This window comes from Anolis sagrei, chromosome 4 (assembly GCF_037176765.1).
Source record: "Anolis sagrei isolate rAnoSag1 chromosome 4, rAnoSag1.mat, whole genome shotgun sequence".
NCBI classification, from domain to species: domain Eukaryota; kingdom Metazoa; phylum Chordata; class Lepidosauria; order Squamata; family Dactyloidae; genus Anolis; species Anolis sagrei.
The window spans coordinates 203,314,324-203,331,356 of record NC_090024.1 but is presented as its reverse complement, the minus strand read 5'-3'; the positions used below and the strand labels follow the sequence as shown (position 1 = coordinate 203,331,356).

The 17,033-nt window shown below is 37.8% G+C and overlaps 1 protein-coding gene across 6 annotated transcripts in view; it reads left to right on the top strand.

Annotated features, from left to right (window-relative positions):
- Positions 1-16,317, top strand: part of CSDE1 (cold shock domain containing E1) — a 30,514-nt gene extending 14,197 nt beyond the window's left edge. For all 6 annotated transcript variants that reach the window (XM_060772571.2, XM_060772572.2, XM_060772569.2 and 3 more), the window contains 13 exons: positions 336-464; positions 642-767; positions 1,000-1,212; positions 3,122-3,262; positions 3,345-3,503; positions 4,227-4,334; positions 4,878-5,053; positions 6,559-6,671; positions 10,110-10,229; positions 10,943-11,121; positions 12,613-12,776; positions 13,493-13,625; positions 15,014-16,317. In XM_060772571.2, the coding sequence (XP_060628554.1) occupies positions 336-464; positions 642-767; positions 1,000-1,212; positions 3,122-3,262; positions 3,345-3,503; positions 4,227-4,334; positions 4,878-5,053; positions 6,559-6,671; positions 10,110-10,229; positions 10,943-11,121; positions 12,613-12,776; positions 13,493-13,625; positions 15,014-15,061 (1,809 nt within the window). In that variant the 3' untranslated portion in view covers positions 15,062-16,317. The remainder of the gene's footprint in view (positions 1-335; positions 465-641; positions 768-999; positions 1,213-3,121; positions 3,263-3,344; positions 3,504-4,226; positions 4,335-4,877; positions 5,054-6,558; positions 6,672-10,109; positions 10,230-10,942; positions 11,122-12,612; positions 12,777-13,492; positions 13,626-15,013) is intronic.
- The last annotated feature ends 716 nt before the right edge of the window (positions 16,318-17,033 follow it).

The window sequence follows — 17,033 nt, the reverse complement described above, 5'->3', positions numbered from 1 at the left end:
ACCTTATGTATCTTCATGGCAACCTTATGAATTTCATAGGGGTTTCTTAGGTAAGGAATCCTCAGCAGTTTTGACAGTTCCTGCCTCTGAAATGTAGCCTCCAGAGACTGATACTCATTGGCAGTATCCTGTCTGAGTGCAAACCAAAGCTTACTCTGCTTAACTTCCAAGAGGATCCAAGGCCTTTGGAATATTTAGACTTTCACATGTTCTATACATGTAAATGTTTCTAAATTCTTTTACCCATCGAAGACATTTTGTTTCAGTTGGAACCATTGGGATGGATTTATGGCAAGGCACTTTCTCTTTCCTGAAAATTTGTGTTCTTCTTTTAGGAAGCCTTTGGATTCATTGAACGGGGTGATGTTGTAAAAGAGATATTCTTTCACTATAGTGAATTTAAAGGTGACCTAGAAGCCTTACAGCCTGGAGATGATGTGGAGTTCACAATCAAAGACAGAAATGTAAGAGTTTGTTTCATAAACAAAATTTCAGTTATAAGTACATAACTTAAGATAATTACATATCTTAATTGAATATTTCTGTGCATCCAAGTTATTGCTGGTCATTATAATTAACAGAAACAGTTAACTTTTGTTTTGTTAACTATTATTTTGTTTCATTTACTGCTTTGTCCATAGGGTAAAGAAGTTGCAACTGATGTAAGACTTTTGCCTCAAGGAACTGTTATTTTTGAAGATATCAGCATTGAACATTTTGAGGGAACAGTAACCAAAGTAATTCCGAAAGTACCCAACAAAAATCAGGTAACAATGTCTTCCTAAACCTTCAGGGATTCTTTCTTATGTGGTTCTGTGATTATGAATATTATATTTTTTGGGCACTATGACCTAGGTGGAGGGGAATATTTGGGGAAAGCAGTAATGGAGAATAGGTCAAATCAGGGTTCAGATTTAATGGGAAACTAAGTTGAAATGGTAAGGAATTTTATAAAAAAGAATGGTAATTTATCTGATTTGTCTTTCATGCTTTGACCAGAATGATCCCCTGCCTGGCCGTATAAAAGTTGACTTCGTTATTCCAAAAGAGCTTCCATTTGGAGATAAAGATACAAAATCAAAGGTGACGCTGTTGGAAGGTGACCATGTTAGATTCAACATCTCAACAGATAGGCGTGACAAATTGGAAAGAGCCACTAATATTGAAGTTCTTCCTAATACTTTCCAATTTACTAGCGAGGCTAGAGAAATGGTAAGTGATGAAGCAGTCTGTATGTAAGTGACAAGGTGGAAAGTGTCATTTAATATTGTACACTCGCATAGTTTTTTCACTCCTAGGACTGTACATGCCAGATTTTTGTAATGAGTGTTCTAGCTACTTTTGATAAAGAATAACTCCAACTCTCTTGAAACATCGGTGTGCCCTGAACAATAGACATGAAGTACTATAGGATACAAAGCTTAACTGTTGCCTTTTATAATTTGATACTATTCCTCTCCCTTGTTTTTTCTCTCCTCAAAGTCAGTGGTCATGCTGTGCCCATTGAGCATTCTTAGGAGAGTCGAGCAAGCAATCTACAATTGGAATATTTATTTGAACCCAAACAAGGCTAGACACTAAAATTCCAAATCAGACTAATATCAAAATTAGGTTCAAGCTTACACGCTATAAAGCTGAGCATTAGAAAAAAAGGTTTAGCCATTATGTTTTGTATTGAGTAGTAACTCTGAATAGGTGTCAGAGTCTGTGGTGAAGATTTTTTTTTTCTAGTGAGACTGATATGGATGGAAAGCCCCTTAGGTGTTGCTCAAGTTTCAAAAGTCATGGTGGCAAGATGGAAAATAATTAACTCAGAGAAGACTTCTTTAAAGTTAAGAATTTTTTTTAAAAAGGCAATAGACTTACCAGTACTGTCTCACCAAAGGGAGCAAGCGGGGTCTGGCAGTTTTAAGTTTAGTCATGCCTTCCGGTCACTATGTTGAATCGGAAGATGCTAGGAAGAATCACAAGGGTAGGCATGGGCAAACTTTTTTGCCCTGGGGCCACATGCCAGGCCGGGCCAGGAGGGCTGGGCTGGGATGGAAGGTTGGGTCAGGAGGGTGGACAGGGTGGGCCCAGGAGGAAGCGGGGCTGGGGTTGGGCCTGTAAGGAGGTGGGGCTGGTGTGGGGCAAGCCCAGGAGCGGGGGTGTGACAGAGGGCTGGAGAAGCAAGAGCAGGAAGGGTAGGGCCAGATCACCCTCTGGCTTTCTTCCCAGCATAAGGATGGAGCTTCTCAGTCCATCCTTATGCTGTGAAGAGGCGGAGGCTTTGGAGCTCCCTCATCTCCTGTCTGCTTCTCCCTTTTGCCTGCATCAGAATGGGACCTCACTGTGGAGGATGAGGGGGCTTTGGAGCTCACATGTTCTGTTAAGGCCTAATAGAACAGGTCTGGGAATGAATTTTGTAAGGAACTCTCGATCCAAGAGCATTTTATCCTTACCTGTGGGCTTTGTTTCTTTTTGTAGCCAGGTAGGCACATGTGGGCAGGTAGGATAGGAGGATGTAAAAGATCCACACAAGTACCTTTGAAGATTGATGAGTGAGGGTGGGCTGTTCTCTCTCTTTTTAGATTCTTTGGGGACAGTTGTATTCTCCTACTCCATTAGTAGGTGATGTTACTTCCCAATTTTGCATACTTCCATACCTTTTTTCCCATTTCCACATTACAGGGGTAGCCCACTTTTGAGGCTGGGAGAGAAGAGTAAAAACATGTACCTTGGACAGAGTTAGTTTAGCATTATGGTTCACACATAGCTTGATTTCCTATGCCTTTATTAAACTAATGAACCTTTGTTTTATTGTTTTAATGACTGTTTTATTGCTTATGGATGTTTTGTTTGAATTTGATTTATGTCTAATTGTGGTATATAATTGTAATTGTTTGTACTGGCATTGAATTTTGCCATTACTTATGTGTAAACCGCTCTGAGTCCCCTTCGGGGGGAGAAAAGCAGTATATAAATACTGTAAATAAATAAATTGTGACTACAAAAAGGCTTCACAGAAACTTAAGTGGGGGAATATGCTTCACCTTCAGCATGACTTTTCTTTTTTTTTTCTGTCTTTTCCACTTTATTTAACGCTGTATCTTAAAGTGATGACTGTATGTTGTATCCATAGGGTGTGATTGCCGCAATGAGAGATGGCTTTGGTTTTATTAAATGTGTTGATAGAGATGCCCGCATGTTCTTCCACTTCAGTGAAATTCTAGATGGCAACCAGCTCCATATTTCAGATGAAGTAGAATTTACTGTGGTCCCTGTGAGTAAAACTTTTTGGGAATTTTTTGCTATCAACTCGTTTGTTGTTTTAAGTTAACAATTTTGATGTCTTTCTTTTTAAGGATATGTTGTCTGCTCAAAGAAATCATGCTATCAGGATTAAGAAACTTCCAAAGGGCACTGTTTCATTCCACACTCAATCAGATCATCGTTTTGTGGGCACTATAGAAAAGGAAGCCACTTCTGCCAAATCCACTAGCCCAAATAAAGGCAAAGAAAAGGTAATGCAGTTCTGTTTTCCATATCTCTATAGAATAAATTGTTGGAAACATGACAGCATATATCTGTATTACACGAAAAATCTAGGATTTGAAATAGCCACTATAATGTTATATTTTCTTAGAAATAAGATTTATAGTTGCTCTGAGTCTCCTTCGGGGTGAGAAGAGCAAGATACAAATGTCTTTAAGTAGGCCACGTGAAAATTGATCAGTTCCTTCAACTGTATTATGATTTAGCATATTTCATTGTATAATCGTTGCCATTGCACAATAGTCGTATCCCTCCTTTGGTGGTCCTGGTTAGCGTGCATTGCATAATAGTCTCACCCCTGCCCATTTGCCTTGGAGCATCCCCCATATCTCCGAGAGGCACCCACAAGAGGTGGGAGGCAGCCGAGGGAGGCATCTTAGCTCTGGCTGGCAGATGAACAAAGCCTATGGGGTTTCCTTCGGCTGCCAGCAGCAAGAGGAAACCCCATCAGTTCTACCAGCCAGCATGCATGGGGAGGGAAGCCTCACTCACTGGCACTCAACCACCCCCGTCTCCCCACATAATAGTTGCACCCAGCACTCAAAATTGGGGGCAAAGTTGCAAATATTATGTGATAAAATACAGTATCTTATTTCTTGTCACTAAATATATGAAGCTGGTGTCAATTAGGTAAGTTGTCAATGGAATTGTGTATCAAGTAGGTAAATAGTTAATTTTCCTTTGTTTTTTAGGAAGCTGAAGAGGGAATAATTGCTTACGAAGATTGTGGGGAGAAGCTGACCATCCCCTACCAAGCTAAAGATGTGGAAGGATCTACTTCACCTCAAATAGGAGATAAGGCAATGTCATGATACAGAATGCTTCACATTTTTGTTTCTTATTTTACAGTAATATTAGTGTGTAGTTTTTCATTCATCACTATCTCTACTTGGATTAATAATTTCTCAGCATATTTATATAGGTGTTTAACAATCATGTATATTGAGAATGATGCTTACATGAGGGCTTTTTAGCAGCTATAATTGCTGTTTATGAAACTTGGCCAAAATGCTCTGTATCTGTTTTGAAAATTGTCTGCCATCAAACTTTGATGGTAGAAGGGGTTAGATTTCAACAGAGTGTATTTGGTTAGAGATGAGAAAGGCAAGGCAGTTAGCTTCCATTAGCTGCCACCTGATAAGTTTTTAATGGCATAAGAGGTTTTTGATTATGTGAGAACTGGGTGCTTAGGTAAAGAAACGTATAGAAGAAATCTGTTACACACTGTTTTCAGCTATGAACAGTAGGGCAAGTAACATGTTGAATTAGGGTTGCATGTGTTTTCTCAAAATTCTTCTAAAATACGCTCAGCTATTGTAACAGATTGTATGCTTTTCTTGCAGGTTGAATTTACAGTCTGTGAAGTTAAGAGAACCGGGTTGCAAACAGCTACATCTGTCAGAATGCTTGGTAGAAACTACACTTCAAAAAGACTTTTGGGATATGTTGCAACTCTAAAGGATAACTTTGGATTTATTGAAACAGCTAATCACGATAAGGAGATCTTCTTCCATTACAGGCAAGCGGCTGCAGTAAAGTCTATACATTGCAGTAGAAATGTGGGCTGACTTGGAACACCTTCTGCATGGTTAATACAGCAGCTCAATTATTCGGGATACTTCCAGTGGTTGCTGGCAATGGTCCAAAAGCTCTTGATGCACTGAAGGAATATCTATATTGTTTTAACACCATGGGAAAAAAATCATCTCTTGAGCCAGATGGAGCATTTTCTCCCTCACTAGAAATCTTTTCACACTACACATTTACTGTACTATGATTCCACTTTTAACTGCAGCACTTCTGTTGTATGGAATCCTGGAAATTCCTAATTGAGGGGAAGAGTTTTAAGAAGTCTCAGCCAGAAACTTAGGACACAGAACCCAAGCTTACAGTGGGGGCATACATGACAGTTAGAACGGAATCCTAGTGCTTGTTGTATAATGTGAAAGGATTCCTAGTTTGACACATGGATGGGCTGAATGCACAGTTGAAGTGAATATCCAGGTTTATATGGGATTTTTAGAATGTGATTACTTCTTCCAAAACTTGTTTAAGATTGTTTGCTGCAGTAGGCACTTAATTTAAATGGTTTCTACACGTATATGGTTTTTAGAAGAAGACATTTCTGATTCTTTATTTTATGTTTCTTATGATCTGGACACCAGTTTTGAACTGGTGTCCAGATCCCCAGATGAAGTGACAGTTTCTATACACATAGAGGCAAATAAGGATCTGTGTACTTTCTACTGTGGAAGAGATGAGACAGTGCTCAGTTGGAGCATCTGCAAAATAAAATCTTGAGTTTCCGACTTACCTATCCTAGAAAATAAAATAGCGGTTTTCTATACAACAGAATTCTTTATTAGATTGGTTGTTACTAGAGTTGTATATTGTAGAGCTGTAAAGAATCAATTTTTTTCCGTCTGATTGAGATTTTAACACTTGCTATACATGTGTTGCTTGTGAGTTCTACACCTGAGCAATAGTTTAGTATCAGACAGTATTACTGCAGTTGCAAATTAAAGGTATATGTACCATGAATTATCTTGACTGCAGAAATTGATTTTTTTCAGCAGAACATATTTTGTTCTGCCATTGTTCTTAAAACGTACTTTCTTTATGTAGACTTCAACAATAGTAAAATGTGAATGCTATCTGAGGAAACATTCACACACACACACACACACACACACACATATATATATATACACACACACACAGAGCTGAGTCCTGCTAATGCTGTTTGTCATGTGAACTGTAATATGTGGGAAGAATTGTCCTGGAAAGTCTGTTATTTTCCATCTTTATTGAGGAGGGTATAATATGAATGTGGCGTAGGGCTTTTTCATGAATTCTTTTTAATGCTAATACTTCGTATTCTGCTTGAAAACAAAATGACATCACAATCATTCTTGTATTTGTATCAGAGTTGATTTTTGTTAAAATAAAGATGGCTTAATTATTATTCAAATTAGTTATTTGATCCCATTTGTTCATTCTCAGTGTTTCTCTGTAACTTTGCAGTGAATTCTGCGGTGATATCGATAGCTTGGAACTTGGAGACATGGTTGAATACAGCTTATCAAAAGGCAAAGGAAACAAAGTCAGTGCAGAGAAGGTGAACAAAACACATGCAGGTGAGCCATCTGAAGTTTCTTTTCCCAGAGTTTGGGAAGAGAATTTGGTGTACTTGATAGTGACAGTTATGAGACTGGCTGGCTGTTACTTGATTTGAGCTACTTTATGTATTAGCAAAACTGATAAATCATGGAGGATCACTTCGTAGCAGTTGCCATTTCTGGGGTAAGACTGTTTTTCCTTTATTGTATCGAATTCTTATAAGGTTGTTGTGTTTTTGAGTCATTTCTGACTTACAGTGATCCTAAGTCAAGAACCTTTCATGGGGTTTTCTTTGTAAGATTTACTCAAAGGGTTTTACTTTTGCTTTCCTCTGAGGCTGAAAAAATGTAACTTGTCTAAGATCACACAATGGGTTTCTATGGCCAAGTGCCGATTATAACCTTGGTTTCCAGAGTAGTTGTCCAGTGTTCAAGCCACTATATTGCTCTTGGGAGTGCACTTAGGTTCAAAACTACTTTGGAACATCCATGTAATGAACATCTAGGTGATAGATGTTTCTTGAGGGAGCCCCCCCCCCCCCCTTCAGTTCTGTGACCATTTATACATTACATAGCTAAGAGCAGAAAGCATAAGTAATCTTATCAGCAAAAGGTCTCATAACATGATAGAATTGGTCCCAAGGACCATTCAGTCTACCCCCATGCCATGCAGGAATACACAGTTACAGCACTATTGAAAGATACCCATTCATTTCTCCTTAAAGATAGTCTTTTTCATTGTCAAACAGCTTTTACAGTAAGCTTCCTAATGTTTAGGTGGAATGCCTTTTCTTGTCATTTTAATCCATTGGTTTGTGCTCTTGTCTGTGTCTACATGATGCCCATTCAGGTATTTAAAAATAATACTCATGTCATCTCTTGTTCTTTTCTAAGCAAAACATATCCAACTCCCTTTTTGAACTGAAGTGGACAATATTCCAGGTCTGACCGAAGTAGAATAGTCGCACTACAAAATAGTGACATAAAATAGAGTGCATTTATGATCTTCGCTGTCTCTACATGAATGCACTCAATTCTATGCCCTTGCAGTACTTCCCACCTGTATTATTCTGTGAACCATAGTGCTCTTGGTCCACAGATTTGAGTTCAGATGCCATAGGAAACTGAGAAGAGGGTTTTGATTTAATGTTCATTACCATATGAAAGAGAGTCATAGGAGACAGTATACAAGCCCAAGACTTGTAGGACCTGATGTTCAAAGTTTTATTTGTATTTCATATATGTGTTTTGTTTGTTATACCCTGTAATTAAAACAACAAACTTACCTACTTAAATTTTGAACCAGCAAAAAATTAATTTCCTGTTGCATCTGAAATTAGCATTAGATACCTGAATGTGCTGATTTCACTCCAGTTAGGGAAGGTTCATAAGGGAATATTGCTGTTAATGTGGGTATATGTTCATAGATAACATGGGGTTTCCAGCCCTACACTAGGCTGGGAAAAACATGGCATAGGTGAACAGTTTCATAGTCAATGAATAAGGGGAAAATCCTCAGATTGGTAGGAGCTAATTTGCTCAAGTCAACTTTTACAAACCTGGGATAAATGTAGATTTGTCAAAGTTTCCAGTGACACTCTAGTTTTTATAATCTACCAGTGGTCCCCTGCCACGTGTTGCTGTGGCCCAGTCTGGTGATCTGGAAAATAAAGGAATGAGAATGTTTGTTTCTTATATATTTAATTTCTTTATGCTTGTGGAGAAATAGTATTTCTTGTTATCTCTTTGTCAGTGTTGATGTGGAGATTGTCTGGTTTGCCTACTTGGGAACATGCAACATACAATTGTTCTTCTTTAGGGGTCCCTTTCAAATCTGTGATACTATATCTGTGTATGAATAATATATATCTATATATCTCTATGGCTGGATGGCTCTTTGTTAGGAGGGCTTTTATTATGTTTTCTTGCCTTGGTGAAGGGAAATGGACTGGATGGCCTTAAGCACTTTCTGTTGGTCATGGGGGTTCTGAGTGGGAAGTTTGCCCAATTCTGTTGTTGGTGGGGTTCAGAATGCTCTTTGATTGTAGGTGAACTATAAATCCCAGTAATTCCCAAATGTCAGGGTCTATTTTCCCCAAACTCCATCTGTGTTCATATTTGAGCATATAGAATATTTGTGCCAAGTTTGGTCCAGATCCATCATTGTTTGAGTTTACAGTGCTCTCTGGATGTAGGTGAACTACAACTCCCAAACTCAAGGTCAATGGCGATCAAACCCTTTTAGTGTTTTCTGTTGGTCATGGGAGTCCTGTATGACACGTTTGGTTCAATTCCATCATTGGCAGAGTTCAGAATGCTCATTGATTGGAGGTGAACTATAAATCCCAGCAACTACAATTCCCAAATGACAAAATCATAATTTTTTGAGTGATGGTTACTCCTTGTGTTGTGAGACGTTTTGTTGCCAAATTTGGTGTGATTTCGTTCATTGGTTCTTTTGTTTTTAAGGTACTCATTATGCACAGAGCATTTTATATATATAGATTATTAGATATTAAGCACAGGTAATTTAAAATAGGTTTTGCAGTCTGGATGTCAAATTTTAAAATTAAAGAAATTATAAACGTGTATTCCGCTTTTGAATATGCATAGTATATATCACTGAATAGACAATGGGCAGATCAAACAGATCAAATGGTAGCCTCTGGCTGTTTGTTTTGAGTCTTTTCAACTTTCTCCTGCATTTTTAAAGTGCAGCATCCATTTAAAAAATGGCCTCTTCACTGTAAGTCTTTTTGATTTCCTTCTTTTTGAGAATTGTCCTCCCTGAATGCTGTTAAGACATAATCCTTTATAGGCTAAGGAATCCTAGCTAAAGTCAGAGTGTAAGAAGAAATAATACGATCTATGAGAGAATTGTAAATACAAAACAGAATTGCAGAATTCCATCACAGTATTTGTAATTAGTCGGAAATAGAGAGGTTGTACCATGTGGTTCAAATACTGAGCTTTCAGAAATGATTGAAGTACTTGCCATTTTAGAATTTAAAAATCTTTCCAACATTAATTTTTGCACCCAGGGAGAACTAGATTTGTATTATTAGGTGATATAATAATGTTAGTTTTACTGTGTGCCTGTTTGGAGGAAGGAAAGTGCAATTTAGGAAGGAAAGCTGTTAGTGTCGATCTTTGTAAATTGCCTTTTCTGTTTAAGGTAAAATCTGAAGTGCAACCATGTTGCAAATTTGGAGCTACACAATGGATTCCAAAGTTTCTCCCAATAAGTTATTATGAAGCATAAGAATGGACAGCCAGTTCTCAGAAAACGTAGTCTCAAATTTTCTTAAAGTACCAGACTTGAACTACTATTTGGATTCTTTATATGTTTTTTATATTATTCAATTTTATTAATCGGCTGTGCTTGAAGTGTTATGCAATCTGCTACTTTTAATACCCAAGAGTTTCCATGAAAATTTGTAATTTCTTGTTTTGTAGTGAATGGCATCACGGATGAAGCTGATCCAACTGTTTACACGGGTAAAGTAATTCGCCCTCTCAGGAGTGTAGATCCAACCCAGACTGAATACCAGGGAATGATTGAAGTAATGGAAGATGGTGAGTTGTGTGCCTCGTAATTTTAACAATAGAATGTTCCACTTCAGTGAGTTGTTGTCTGGTTTACAGCAGTGCTGCTCTAAAGTGTTGATTCCTCTACTATTACTAAGAAAGATGTGGTTATAGCCAGTGGGCAAAAATATGATTATCAGTCCCTTGGCACTTATGAAATAATTTCCAGACCTCATCCCCCAATGTCAGAAAACCTAATAAGTACCCTCTCTATGTAGGAATTGCCTATACAGTCAGTTTTTCATATTTGTGGGGGTTGGGGCACAGGACTCTTGCAGATGGGAAAAAAACTGAGTATCTGTAAGACCCTCCAAACTGTATTTAACACACTAAATTAAATACCACCTCCACAGCTGCCCTATGACATTTTAAATAGGGACTTACAATCCTCACTTCACAATCCAGTCTGTCTCTTGAGGCACCTTGCCCAGCATGAAAATGTGCTTGGTGCCGTCCAGGACTTCCACTCAGATGTTGCTGTTCTCTCCAGCCAGGTACTAGCAAAAGGGACAGTTGCTGGGACACAAGCAAATTATCCATAAATAGTCGAATTGGCCAGTTTGAACCATTAATGTGGAGGAATTATTGTAGTTTGTTGAAAATAAATCAGTAAAATGTGGTTTAATTATTTTGATTATTGCAAAAGCCTTTATGTTGGGATCTCTTGACAGCACCTCTTTGCTATTTGTTCCCGTCTCTAGGAGAAATGAAAGGTGAAGTCTATCCTTTCGGAATAGTTGGCATGGCAAACAAGGGAGACTGTCTGCAAAAAGGAGAGACCGTGAAATTCCAGCTTTGTATTCTTGGTCAGAATGCTCAAACGATGGCTTGCAACATTACGCCTTTCCGTAGAGCTACTGTTGAATGTGTGAAAGATCAGGTCAGTGGATGCTTACTTGCAATTGCAATTATGTAAAAAAAAATGCATCATTCGCTTAAAGCTTATCTTGTTCAATTGAGACTTGATTCCTGAAAGCCTGATCTGATGTAATTTCTACTAGATCCTTTAGAGTTGAGAAAAATACAGAATTATCAGGGAGCAAACATTCTTAACCAATGTACAAATATATTATGGATAATAAGAGAGATCAGGTAGTGGTGATTCTAGTGTTGTTAGTCCACTCATCTTGCCTTAAGAACAAATTGCAGTGCTAGATGGAGTTGATGTTGTCTGAATGGTGAGATGCAACATGCCAGTAAATCTATTTTCATAAGAAATTGTACAGGCTACATAGAATTGAACATTCTAAAAGTAAAATGCATATTCTTCCACAAGGTTGATAAGTCTTTGGAATGGCAAAGGCAAAAACTTCTCATTCCAGAGGTTCCCTAGCACTAAGCCATAAACATTATTTTTCAGAATTACAATATATATAGAAGACATAATTGTAAGGAAATAAGTCTAGGCTCTGCAATACATCCACACACCCCACCCCCCCCCAAGCTTTAGTGTACTGCCGCCACTACCATCTGCATCCTGCCACTACCACTACTATCTTCTTGCTCCTTAACTCTCTTTTCTATTCCCTACCTCCAAAATGGAAGGAATCCTCTCCATCGCTCTCTTGCTTCTTAAATCTCCTTTCCTTTCTCTATTCCTCTCCCCCCCAAAATAAGGGAGGAAATGCTCTCTCCAAAACAGAGGAAGGGAGGAAGGGGAGAAAGAAAGGTAGGTAGGAAAAAGAGAGGGAAGGAAATCATGAAGTTTGAACCTCTAGCTGTGGCTTTCAACCCGAGATCAGCCGTGTTTAGGGTACTGTGATCAGAGGTACTTGGAACCCACTGGGTGCCTTTAAACAAGTCACACTCAACCTCAGAGGAAGAAAATTTCCTTTGAATAAATATTGACAAGAAAACTGTGATAGAGTTGCCTTAGAAAACATTAGTCTGAAACAACTTGAAGGCACACAGCAACAACGAACTGTCATTGTCGTCCTAAACAGTCTGAGGTACCATGAACTGGCCCTTTGTTTAAAAAGTTTGTGGACCTCTGCCTTAAAGGAAAATAGTCTTAACAGGTACACATTTTTCTAGGATGTTGAATTTCTCTTGCACAAATGGAAGCCTTGCTAGGTTTCACAGGTTACTGTTTGATCCGTATACAAGTAAATTACCCAAGCTTGTGACTTTCATTTTGATGTTAAAAGATTTGTCGTACTTAATAGTATTTTCTTCGATTTCATTCATGAGAAGGGAAGACCTGATCCAAAGAATTTATGTTGAGCAAAGGCTAAGATATTTTCCAGAACATGAGGTGTATAAATCTGTGAGGGTTGCTGTCTGGAAAAGTTTTAAGACTACTCTTTTTTATTTTTATTTTTTTATTTTTATTTTTTTTGCTGATCAGTAATATCTAATATTTTTCTTTCAGTTTGGTTTCATAAACTATGAAGTAGGCGATAGCAAAAAGCTCTTTTTTCATGTGAAAGAAGTTCAGGATGGTGTGGAACTGCAAGCTGGTGATGAAGTAGAATTTTCTGTCATCCTCAATCAACGCACAGGAAAATGCAGTGCCTGTAATGTGTGGCGTGTTAGGTAAGGAACTAGTATTACTTGGTCACATTGGTGCTTGTTTTTAATAGGGAAAGTAGGCAATCCAGATCAGATTCCTTCATAGGGAAATTTCAGCTATCCTTGTGCTGACTTCACACTGGGATATGGTTAAATACCATTGTTTAACAGATGAATGGAAGGATATTAGAAACAATTTTAGCACTTCTGATTCTAGTGGTCTTCCGAAAGCCTGTCATTCTTAGTGATGTTGTAAGAATAGAGTAAATTAATCTATAATAATATTGCCATATAGTTCTTAATGCCGGGAAGATTCTCACTTTGGAGAATTGTTGTGTTGATCATGTCTATTCCCTGATGAGGGCCTTAAATTGTAATAAGACAAAATATCTTGAGTTGTTTAAATCATCTTAATAATAAACATCTATGTCTTTCAATTGTGGTTCAGTTGGATGTTTCCTGATTTTTGCATTTCAGCTATTGTCCATATGCCAGTTTTAAAGAAATCTGCAATTTGCTTCACCACTTTTATTTCCATTTGGAATTTTGTCATAAAATCAATCTGCAAATGGCCTTTGGCTTGATAGGATTCCCTGATAGAGTTAAATTTTAGCAGTAATTCTTAGAATGCATGAGGAAAATATATTAAAAGTCGTTACATTTGGATCCTTTTGTGTTCTACAATTCTGTGAAATACTTGTCATACACATCTCAGTGAATTAATTGCTTTCTATTAACAGTGAAGGTGCTAAGGCCGTAGCTGCTCCACGTCCTGATAGACTTGTTAATCGCTTAAAGAGCATTAATTTGGATGATGCCAGTGCTCCTCGTTTAACTGTTCTTCGTCAGCCAAGGGGACCGGATAATTCAAAGGTATGTTATAGGACATTTGCTCTCAGAGGTAAGAGCAATAAAAAGTCACCATAATGATTGAACAAGCTGGTAAACTAGTTGATCCTTAACAATAAGCTTCAAGAGAATATCAATTACATTAGAAATTCAATTTTAGGAGCAATTATTTCCTTGAAAATTGTGAGTAGGATTTCTTTGACTGCATGTGTGACTTATATACTAGGTGCAAATGAGAAAGCAGAAACTAGCATTAGTAATAAAGCAATCTGAAAAATGCTTAATGTTTCCACAAAATATAAAATAGGTAGTGGAGGGTGCAACAGAAGATGCTGCTCAAATTTGGTTGCAGCTAAGAATAAAAGCCAAAATCCTTTGCGGGGGGGGGGGAGGGGGGGGAGAGAGTTTAAAGGGAAAAAAAATACTGATTGCTGAGGGTGAAAATTATTGTATAGGAAAAACAGGAATGTTTGGGAAACACCAGTTGTTAAAGGCTGCTACCAAGCTTCTTATTCTTTCTGCAATGTTGTTTGCTTTTTGCAGAGAATTCAGTACACTTTGGTACCTCAGTATTGCATTACAGTGTCCTACAGTGTTTTTTCAGACTTTTGTAAAAATGTGATTTGTTTTTATAATGAGATTGACATTTTACCAGTACTAGCTGTCCATTATGGAGAAGCAAAGAGCTGTGCAATACATTTTTGGAGCTTGTTTGCATGCAGTTAAAAATTCCGTTGAGTGCTGATGAAACCATTGAAAAAAAAACCTTGTCTATGACAAGAAGCACTGTTCAGTTTAGCAAAACTGTGGAGGGGGCAGTTATTAATGAGTAATCACTCAGCTGAGATAAACAGAAAACAATATACAGCAAAGGGTCTGCAAACAAGAACAGCTATGTGGATTATTTTAAATGAAATGTTGTGCCAAAGGACTTAGGGTGCAAAAGCAACCAATATTTAGAAGTGTTAGGGAAAAGTGTGTTGTGATTTTTAACAAGAATGTCAGCAATACATACAACAAGCTTGGGCACATTTTGTCAAGTCCTGAGAATACTGTTGAAGGAGAAGAATCATTGTGGGATGTGTAAAAAGGAATTCCTGTTAATTTGGAAGAAAAGAGGAAAGAAATAAGTAGCTGGCAATTACTATTGAGGCTAAGCCAAGGGAGCATTATTAGCAATTTTGAATATGGGTGAAAAGATTCAAATGAGGCAAGGTTATAAAACAGGACAGTTGGTAAAATGCAAAATAGGATGAAGGATGCACGAGACAGCATTAGATGTACATAAATGATTGTGGAGAACAAGAACACGAATGAACATTGACTCAGTGGTGAGACACTATTTCATTGTTAGCTCTTTTTCATCATTTCCAGTTCTATTTTAAAATTAAGAAATTGTTCTTTCATTGCAGGGATTTGGTGCAGAGAGAAAGATTCGTCAAGCGGGTGTGATTGACTAACTGGCCTCAAAGCAAATAACTACGTAGGAGCAAGTGGTGGGGGTCTGGTGAAGGGTTCTGAATATCCCCATATTCACCCCTTCCAAATTATAAGGAGCTATTACATCCGTTTTAACATCTTCCTCATGTTATGTTTAAAAAATAAATTTATGAAACAGTTTTAAAATATGCACAGTTGCATCCTGAAGAACATAAGGTGGCGCCTTATAGTATCACGTTTTAGAAGCTTTTTGAATGGTGCATTTAACGCAACTGGTAACTGCAAGTCTATTTTGCCTCTTTAAGTGAACATTATAGACAGTTCTACTCTGGTAGACCTTATGAAATTCTGCACTGAAAAGATTATATATATATATAATATACATATATTTTCCTTAATTCACTTCTGCCAAGGTGTTACTATGCCTTAGCTCTCAGTTGCTTTACCCTCCCCAGGACGGGGGAGGTTCACTTCCTGTTCATTCTCCTCCAGTTTTGAGGACCATATAAGGATGGATATACTCTTTACGTAGAATCCTGTATGAGCACTCAAACCAGTTCCTTAAGTTGATGGCCAAATGTTAAAATGTTTTTTATGTCTCATTTAAACTCAAGTCCATATAGCAAGCAAAGTTTATCTCCTAGATCTCATTGAAGCTATCTTCCAGAGTAGACTTATAGTTTTTGTAATTATCTGCAATTAGCATGCACAGTGCAGAATTTCATGAGGATAAGGTGTGCCATCAGTGTGATAACTTAAAGATATTTAAAACAATGCACAAATTTGCTGCTGCTTAGAACACTGCAGCTTCTAAACCCAGTTTATTTTACTGATTAAAAATTTAAAAAGTTGTGCCTGAAGTGAATACATTTTTTTCTTTTTGCAGCCAGCACCCAGTGTACTGTAAAAGAATACTTAGGCTTTCCATAGCTGTATTGAGACTTTCATCAAGGTGAAATAGTTGATGTCTGTGTGCTTTTTTTTTTCTCCCTCCAGGCCCCTTCTCCTCCCCTCCCCTCCCTCAGCCACACTTTATCAAGCAAGCAAACTGAATGATTGGTCTAAGTATTACTTTAACCAAAAAAGATCAGGAGTTATTTTCTTTGAATAGAGGGCAGTACTGTGTTTTTTTCCCATGTTACCTCTATTCTCAATTTAGGGTTTTTCTTCTCTGGGAGATGCATTATCTTTGTAAAACAAACATTGCTTTCTCCAATTTTTCTGTTAATGGCGAAGAATGGAAATAGAATAAAGTTTTACTGATTTTGAAAAAGTGGCTCAATAGTGTAACTCCTTTATTAAACAGTTCTTGGTCTAAAATATACTGATAACAGTATATTGAACAGACTTTCACGGGAAACCAGAGTTCAAATGTCCAGCCTTGGAAACCAATGTATGGCATTGGAAAATCGCATTCTTCTAACCACAGAAGGTAGTGGCAAGCCCCTTCTGAACCAATCTTGCTGAAATACTCCTAATATAGGGACATATTGGGGTCACCATGAATCAGAAATGACCTGAAGGCACATACATATATATTGAATAGTCTTCAAAAGGTCAGATTTCATTCCCACAATTATGAAATTCTATAATAGAAGGATTTTTACCCATTCATAAGGATAACAGTAGTATAAACCACATGCCCTTGGTAGACATAATAATCCAAAACCTGGACATTAGATCATGACACATGGGGTTTCTGTGGAGAATCCTCTATCAATGAAGTAAACAGGCCTTGCTCTTTTGCCATTCAAGAGGTGGGGGGAGGGATTGATCCCTGTACCCACAGTTTCACCAACTCACATCCAACAAAATATGTAATCTCTAGGAAATTCCTAGGTTCTTTGGGTGATTTTGTGATATGCTTCTGATGGAAGTTATAGTTTCCCCGGAAGACCTTGAGAGATTCTCTAGAAATGTTTTACACCGTCCCAGGCAACTTTATGGTAACTTCCTGGGGAAGTCATTCACTGCAATAGAATTTGCTGTTCT